Below are 9,498 nucleotides of genomic sequence, written 5' to 3'. Positions count from 1 at the left end.
CTGTGTTCAGAATACTCTTTTCTCAGACTCACCGGAGCTTGTTCCCTGGACCTCCCCTTCCCCCCCCCGCCCCCACTCATGGTATAGAATATACTTTATGTAAGTTACATTATTTTTATGTACTTGTTTATCGCATAACTGTTTGATATTTCTTATCAAAATAATAAAAATCTACTTGTGAAAAAAAAAGAAGATGATTGAACTAAAATTAGCAAAATTCCTGATATTTGTCCATTTTGTTTTCTAAATACAGTAGCTGAAAATGGAGGAACAGTCTTTCTGGGGTGTTGATGGAATAGAAGAAGATGAAGAGGAGCTTGAGGATACTGAAGTAGAGAATGCAGGAAAAGTGCTTCCGTCTGCAAAGCCTGGCAACTTCTTGACAAAAAGGGGTATCACCTTGAGGGTACTTTTGAAGGATGGTTTAATAGAACCAGGCCTAGGAGTCCTGTCTATTCACTACCTGGTGAATACATACATTTTGTTAGCATGCTGAAAATGAGAAAAATAGAATTTAGACTCAAGATGGGAACTTAAATGTAGCAATGTACAAATACAGTACATTACTTCTAGATTTTATGGCTGATGTTTAAAGTAAAGTCTATGATAGTCACCCCCACGCCAGCATTGAGATGTCCACAAGCTCCCTCTTTGGGATTGACATCTTACTCTGGTCTTCTTACGGGTTTAGCAATTTCAGTCATCTTGATCAGCCGTTCTGATATGATGCAACTCCCATGCATGCACATGGGGGATAATTTATCCCGTCATCAAGGCATGCACAGCTTAGTACGCCTTTACTGCAAAACATCTATAGTATGTCTCTTCTGCAATAAAAAAAATCTGCCTGATAGCAAATTATTTTTTCACAGTTCCAGTTTAAACTTTTTTTTTTGTTGGGATGCTAAAATGAACCAGTCATATAGCTTGTCATACAAACTATGCAGTAAAAACTGCATATAAAAACAATGTTAAATCCAGAGATAGAGGCAGCTGCAGTTACATGCTCCCCCCCACTCCACCTAAACTACAGTCAAACCAAGAGATTGCTTGTTCTACTTTAAAGTGCAAGACGCACAGATTTAGGCTGATTTATCGCTTCCAGATGGCTGTAGACTGATGTGGTGTTTCTCCTAGGCCAGGGGTAGGCAACCTTGGTTCTCCAGCTGTGCTGAAACTACAAATCTCATCATGCTTCTGCCTCTGGGAGTCATACCTTGACTTGCAATGCCTTATGGGATTTGTAGTTTCAGCACAGCTGGAAAGCCAAGGATGCCTACGCCTATCCTAGGCATAGGAAAAGTCCTGGATCTAATGTCTGTTTTTATTCTTCGTTCCTGCCGGGATCTTCCTGCATGTAACAGGCCATCTAAAGATGGCCTGTTAGCCCCACCCACTCGTGCGCGCCGCACACGAGCGGGAAACTACCAACTATACAAACAGGCAGCGATGCCTGTTTACATACAAGTAATCCGCCGGCTATAGAGCCAGTGGATCGCTTGTATGGGGTGCCGATCGGAGTGCCCCCTCCTCCCGTTTGGTCCTGGGCTCTGCTGTGCCAGTGCGAGCCCGGGACCAGCATGGTGGCTCTCTGACAGGGGATCAGAAGGAGATCGGTACACGACCTCCCTCCGCTCCCTCTTCGGTGTCAGAATGCGGAAGTGATGTATACTACATCACTTCCGTATTCTTGTGTCACTCTCCAACTTGAGAAGCTAATGAAGCCGATCTCTGCTTCATCAGCTTCTTTGGAGGTCCCCAGGTGACATTAGCGGTCTTAGAGACCCCTGATGTCTCCATAAAGAGGACCCGTCACATATCTTTGCTATCACATAGGGGGGTTTCTTAGCCCCCCTATGTGATAACAATAAAGTTGAGTGAAAACAAAAAAAGGAAAACAAATTAAAGTTGCAAAAAAATTGAAGTCACACATGAAAAAGAATTTTAAAAAAACAAACTTTTTTTAAAAGTCCCCACCCATACATACACACGTGCAAACATGCGTTGGGTGAGCAAAACGATGATTGCACCCATTACGCCACACATGTTACATATTGCCACGAACATCACAGTGAGAGCAATAATTCTAGGGCCGTTAATCACTTATAACACTAAACTGATGAGCGGTAAAAGCTTTTAAAACGTCGCCTATAATCAATTTTGTGTATGGACGTTTTTTTTGCGAATTTCGCGGGTGTTCGCAATTTTAAGGCTTGACATGTTTGGTATCTCTTTACCCGATGTGACCCCGTCTTTTATAGTCTAAGAAAAAATTGGGTAATAATAAATTATAACATAATGTCAAATTTTTTTAAAAAATTCAAAATTTTCAGTAATTTTTCCTTAATATAGTAAAAAATGAAAACCCTAGTAGTGATTAAATACCACCAAAAGAAAGCTCTATCTGTCCCAAAAAATGTTATAAAATTCATTTCAGTACAGCGTTGCATGACGGAATAAATGTCAAAGTACTGCAGCGCTAAATACTGAAAAATGGCCTGGCCAGTAAAGGGGTGTAAACACCTTGTTTTTTAAGTGGTTAATTGGGTGGGTAGAACACAGATGGCCAAAAGGGTACCATATTTTGTTGGCTGCACAGAGCTACCAGGTACTGAATGTCTTTTTCTGGAAGAAGGAGAGGGTTGCCCTCGCTAAAAACAGGAAGCAGTCTGATCAAAAGTCATCTGGCAGTACAGGCACAGCAGGGGGCTAGTGTCACTTCCAAAGCAGGTCTTCAGAGCTGCAACATCTGTCTGAAAGTACATAGACCCTCACCACTGAGCTTAGTTGGGCAGCAGAAAACTCCTCCCTCTTTAGTTGGATTCCTCCCCCCCCCTTTCCTGGTTCATCAGTAATTACCATGAAGCTTAAGCTGGAAGCTTACTTAGCACTTGCCAAAACTGACCATCTCTAGTAGCAACTTTCATTTGCCCGACTTCCTTTCCCCACTTACTAGAACCAGAAAAAAACATGTTTGGCCAAGTATCTGGGGCTGCATGTCCTACTATACCACCTGATGGAAACAGCCCTTTCCACCAGTTCCTGATCTGCACAGCCCCACAGTGGCAGATACCCAGACACCATTATTTTTCTTAGAAAGCCATCCCTGTCCTCCATGATCATGTGGAGTAAAACATTTCACTGTGGCTGGACCATGCGGTTAGTGGCAGGGTACACACAATTATTGACATCTGGTTAAACAAACGGGCAGGGATGGTATATATACTGTTCAATGTACACAGGGTGAACCTTTGACAGCTGGGAAGGAGGCAGAAAATGGGATGCTACTAGACTTTGTGGTGTTGTCACATGTGGTGGGAAGCACTGCAAACTTTGTCACCACTACCCCCTTCCTTAAGAACTGTGCTTAAGAACTTCTGCCTGGTGAACAGGAACTACATCAGGCCAGAGCCAAATACCAGGCAGAATATAACAGACTATGTAACATACAGACCCACACACAGTGTTGTACTCTATTAAGTGAAGTGCTATATCCTCTTAATTTCCTCCTTGTGTAATATGGTACAGCAAAACGCAGTGCAAAGTAAAATAAACATACACCCAGCAGTTGGTGCACATACACACACACACACACACACACACACACACACACACACACACACACACACACACACACACACAAGAACAACTTTAATAAAACTGTAAAATATATACAGGCAAATATCAACATCAAGTCCAAAAACATTCATGGTGTCTGTGTGCAGTGCTTCATTCAAGTTCCAACTTTCTGACGGTGGTGCTATCTTGGTGCAAATCCACCAAGGACATACTTGGTGCTCAATTCTGCTACACTTGCTTGTAGTGGACAAACTCACATGTTCTCAGGTGGACCTTTTAAATGAAGTAAAATTGAAAGAAATATGTATATTCAAATGCATGATTTGGCTTAAGAAGAATTAAAGAATGGGCCTATGCAAAAACATATGACCTTGTGCTTGGATGAATGGGGTTTTGAAATAGACAGATGTCCATTTGGTGCTCGTCCGTGAGATCTGAGAGCAATGTCAGAACACTAGTCTAAATAAGAGTATGTTAATTTGGAGTGTACTAACTATGAATTTTTGTAAACCCATATACAGTATAGTAAAAACAGAACCTCATTACGTCAATGCGTAGTGAGAATAAAACCTCTATGTACTAATATACATGACTTTGTAAGGTATACTTATTTTAAAGTTAGTACGTGGATATAAGGACACTCACTCAATTACTCAAGGACAGCACTCATTGTCCAGCACTACATACGACACTCACATCGCATGAGACATTCTGTAACGCTCCGAGATTAGTTGTCAGGATCTCAACTGCGGAGTCTATTCACATTAACGATTAACAACTTTCTGGGATGTAGTTTTGTGGTTTAGTGGCTATTTAGGCTGAACCCCAGGCGTCTCTCTCAGTCTTAGGCGGAGAGTATGGGGTTACTAGCATCATACATAGTTACATAGTATTTGAGGTTGAATAAAGACATTAGTTCATCAAGTCCAACCTATTAGGATCTCATTCTAGGAGTACCTGTACCCCTGTATATTACGGTCCCTTAAGAAATCGTCCAAAAGTTTCTTGAACAATTCCACATTCTTTGCTGAAATCACCGCCTGTGGCAGTGAGTTCCAGACCCTAACCGATCTTACTGTGAAGAACCCCCTTCGCCCCTTGTGCTGGCATTTTTTTTCCAACAATTTTAGGTGGTGGCCTCTAGTTTTTGTAATGGAGTTAATTTTAAACAGTTTATCGTGTCTTCCCCATTATTTGATGCGATATCGTCCCTTATATGCACGTTTAGATTATTTTTTACTTAGATGCAAACCCCCCCTTCTCCCCCCTCTGTCCCTCCTAAACAGGTTATACCCCTCTATATTAGTAGCCCAGTCATGCGTGGTGTCCAGCCAGGTTTCCGCTATACCCACTATGTCAAAGTCCTCTTCAAGTATCATTAAACCAAGCTCTTCTAATTTATTTGCCAGACTTCTAGCGTTGGTGTACATACATTTAATTCCTCGCTTTTTGTGGGACAAAAGTTTACTACCTTGTTGTTCCCCACTATTTTTATTGTTATTATTCTGCCTTCATTTCAGTCGTCCGTTGGTAGTTATACTTACATGTGCCATTTTTATACCCTCCCCCACACTTTCTAGTTTAAAAGCTCCTCCTCCTTTCTATCATTTTTCCCCCCAGGAATGCTGCACCTCCCCCATTAAGGTGCAGCCCGTCTCGGCTGAAGAGCCGATAGCCGACTGCAAAGTCAGCCCAGTTCTCCAGGAAACCAAAACCTTCCTTCTGACACTTGTTAAGCTCCCTCAACTCGCGTTGTCTGACCGGAGTGGCTCTTGGCACCGGTAGCATCTCTGAGAAAACTACCGTGGAGGTCCTTTCCTTCATACTAGCACCTAGGTCTCTGAACTCCTGTTTTAGGACACTCCAATTTCCTCCTATTTTGTCATTGGTGCCGATGTGCACCATGACAACGGGGTCGTGCCCAACCCCATCTAGTAATCTGTCAATTCGTTCCGCAATGTGTCGAACACGAGCCCCCGGCAGGCAGCACACTGTTCGACGCTCACGGTTCCGATGACAGATTACCCTGTCAGTCCTCCTGATGATGGAGTCTCCCACCACCAGGATCTGCCTCTCCTGACCCTCCATCCTGCTCCCGTCCTCGCCGGAGCACTCACTCCCCCTGCGGATATAGGATGAGTCGTGCTCCAGCAGTGTCCCCCCTGAACTGATGTCCCCAACATCCTGCAACTTGGCAAATTTATTGGGGTGAATCAGATCAGGGCTGACCTCTCTAGCACTCTTCCCCCTCCCCCGCCTTCTAACAGTAACCCATCTACCCACCTCTGGATCCCGCTGCTCCAACCCCCCCTCCTCAGCCTGACCCCCCTCCACGACAGCCTGGTGCGTTAAGTCCAGACTCTTTTCCATGTTGTTTATGCTCCTCAGTGTTGCCAGTTTGTTGCTTAGATCCAGAATCTGGGATTCCAAACAGACAACTCGCTCACATCTAGCACAATTGTATTCCCCCTCGAACGCATGTTCAAGGAACGCATACATTGCACATGACATGCACCTGGTTGCATACCCACTCATGGAAGACATTATTTTATTCCACCCTTACTATTTATTTATTTATTTTTGTTTTTAATGTATATTAGAGATTATATAAGATTAATTATTTAACTGTAGCTTTAATAGCTAGGGTTTATTGGATCACGAGTGGCCCGTTCAATAAATTATTTGGCAAATTAAATAATTTAAATTAGATTGAGATAAATAGATTATACTGATTTATACTGAATTATACTACCGACCTCTGTATAATTATACTGCCGCCCTGGGTTAAATTATGCTTTCCCCCTGCTGTTGAATGTGGTTAAAGGTGATATTAATAATAATATTAGCGCCCTGTGGTAAGGTTACTGAAACCTCCTGGGATTAGATTAATTTTAATTGCACTAGCGCCTTGGGATTAGATTGCAATATCCCCCTGGGGTTAATTTGGGGTTAGTCTTTAACACTGTGAGTGCTACTGCAGCCCCCTTAGCAATGTAATAGTACTACTTCTCTTATCTATATTAGTTTTTTTTTCTTTTAACTTTAACTCATACACTAGTAGTTTAACTTTAACTCATACCCTAATGGTTTAATATACACCCTATCAGATTGATATGTGATGCAAGTAAATAAAATAGCTCAGATAAATTTAAATGTAAAAGAATAGACAACCCTTTTTTTTTTTTTTTTGTTAAAGTAACACTCTCACCCCCCTAAACATCAACTCTCACCCTCCACCAATACACTTCTACCCCCCACCACAATACAGAACCTTGAAACAACTACACCCCCCTCACCCCAATCACTTTCATACGACCTGTTCCTGATGCCAGTCACGTCTCCTTCTTACACAGACTCCGTCCACACAGGTCCCTCCGTCTGTCCCTCCGACCTCTGGTCTCCCTCAGCTCGGCTCCACGTCCTTCCGTCCCCGCCAGCGGCGCTCGCCCATCCCTGCTGCCGACCTCCGGTCCCTCCGCTCTCCAGGCCCTTTGACGGACGTCCTCCGATCCTCTGGTCCCGCCAACCTTCGATCCCGCTGACCTCCGGTGCCGCCGCCTCGAGTCCTCTGGACTGCTGGTCCTGCCGATTTCCGTCCGGGCCGCTGTCCATCTGGTCCTCTGGCTTGTCCCGCCGTCCTCCGTCCCGCCGTCCTCCGACCTCTGGTCCTCCTGCTTTTCTCCCCGACCCCCGGTCCCGCGTGTGCTTGCTCTCTGAGATCTCGGTCTCACTGGCAGAAATCCTCCAAGGCGCCACCTCCTCATACGCCACGAGAAGGGAATAATATAAAACTTAACTAAGGATTAAATATACAATGCTAAAAATTGGTAAATTAAGGGACAGTATACAGCCCCAATTCCAAAAAAGTTGGGACACTGTTTTGTTTTTGTGTCAATGGTTCCTCCTTCTGCGTCACCAGTGTTCCCCTTTTCTTTCTCTTTTTAATTTTTACTTTTTTTTTTCAGCAGCAGGTTCTTTTGCTGCCTCATTGCTGTTCCCCCATTCTGTGTCGCAGGTGTTCCCCCTTTTGCGTCACCTGTATTCCCTTTTTAAAAGAAAAAAAAATTACATTATTTGTACTTTTATTTTTTTCAGCAGCAGGTTCTTTTGCTGCGTCATTGGTGTCCCCCCTTCTGCGTCGCAGGTGTTCCCGTTTTTTTCCTTTTTTAAATTTTTGTTTTTTTGTTTTTTAATTTTTTCCCCCCATAATAAGCCATTGTACAACAGTTTATATTGCACCAAGCACCAGATTCGATAAAGTATTGCACCTAAGCACCAATTTCCCATCCCACATTCTCTAATAAAATTTTATAATAAGCCCCGCATCATGTCTGAATGGCCAACAAGGAGACAGATGTGTGACAGGTGTATATCATTTGAATTTTTTTCTTTTTTTTTCTTCATTCCTGCACCCATCAAGAGTAACTGTGAAGGGTTACAGTGTGGAGGCACCAACACCAAAGGCCCATTTTTTCCACACCTGTGTGACAGGTATATATAATTAGAATTTTTAGAGCAGGGTCCAATCCTGCACTCGTCAAGAATAATTCTGAAGGGTTATGGTGTGAAAGCTACGCCAACACTAAAGGACCAATTTTAAAGCACCTGTTGTAATTTTCATCTAACGTCTGCAAAAGAGACATCAGAAATTTTCCAAAAAATCTCTAACCTTGTTCTGAGTGTCCTAAAACATGGCCTCTTCATACAGGCTGCCTCCCCAAGCAGTTGTTTACAAGATTAAGGGCCGATTCACACCACAAACTCCGCGTTCCAGTGTGTTTGGCCTCTGGAACGCAAGGAGGCCGGCTCCCTGCGTTTAGGGGTGGGAGGGGGCGTGCATTTAAGTCAATAGCACCGCAGCCACGCCCCCGCCCGCAGTGCGATCGCCGCACCCAGAACGCAGGCACATTAATGCCTGCGTTCCGGTCCAGTGCAAAAACACTGTCAGCACTATTTTTGGAGATCGCACTGGACCGGAACTCAGGCACTAATGTGCTTGCGTTCAGGGTGCAGGCGATCACCATTGACTTTAGTGCATCGCCAAGCCCCCTCCAGCCTCTAAACGCAGGGAAACTGCCCTCCTACACTCACTAATGACTTACTAACTGCTAAAAGCAATAGCCATTAGGCTGCGCTCATACTGCGATTGATACAATTGACCACCTATACCTCAAAAAACTCCACTCTCTTTGCTACTAAGACTGTTTCCTGGTTCTCCTCCTACCTATCTTAATGCACCTTCAGTGTTACCTACCTCCTCCTCTGCTCTCCCCAGGGCTCTGTACTAGGACCCCTTCTATTCATTTATGCAGGATCTCTGGCTGATGCAGACCATTCTAATTGCTCTCTCATGGTGCTGCCACTCAGGAAGGAGCGATTAGTATGGTCTGCACCAGCCAGAGATGCAAATCACACTCATCCTCCACTGGACCAACAGGATAATCGAAGAGTGCCCCACTGGACCCCAAGGATGTAGCCCCCTCCCTGCAAAACAGGTAAGCAGGAGAGCGGGCAATTTTTTAAATTATTATAAATAACTTTTAATTATGTGTTTTAATGAGTTTGTGATATGTGTCTGTATTTCATTAAGTGTGTGTGTTTTTATAAGTGTGTGATACTTGTTTTTATGAGTGTGTGTGATATGTGTGAATGTGTTTTCTTATGTGTGGGTGTTTTTATCAGTACCGTATATACTTGAGTATAAGCCGAGTTGTTCAGCACATTTTTTGTGCTGAAAAATGCCCCCCTCGGCTTATACTCGAGTCAGCATCTCGAGAACTGAGACGCTCGTCACTGCTGCTCCGGTGGGTGGCGCTCCGAGCGGGGTCATCTGGCAGTCTCCGGGTATTCATTTAGGTGGCCGGAGACTGCCAGATGACCCCGCTCGGAGCGCCGCCCACCGGAGCAGCAGTGACGCTG

The 9,498-nt window shown here is 44.0% G+C and overlaps 1 protein-coding gene across 1 annotated transcript in view; it reads left to right on the top strand.

Moving 5' to 3' along the window:
- Positions 1 to 259: 259 nt before the first annotated feature.
- The window catches only part of MPND (MPN domain containing), a 241,563-nt gene continuing 232,324 nt past the window's right edge, over positions 260 to 9,498 (top strand). Inside the window, exon 1 of the mRNA XM_018567971.1 lies at positions 260 to 466. Within this exon, the coding sequence (XP_018423473.1) occupies positions 263 to 466 (204 nt within the window). The 5' untranslated portion in view covers positions 260 to 262. The remainder of the gene's footprint in view (positions 467 to 9,498) is intronic.

Source organism: Nanorana parkeri, unplaced genomic scaffold, assembly GCF_000935625.1.
Source record: "Nanorana parkeri isolate BGI_ZX_2015 unplaced genomic scaffold, ASM93562v1 scaffold1123, whole genome shotgun sequence".
Classification (NCBI taxonomy): Eukaryota; Metazoa; Chordata; class Amphibia; order Anura; family Dicroglossidae; genus Nanorana; species Nanorana parkeri.
This window is presented reverse-complemented; position numbering and strand designations above follow the sequence as displayed.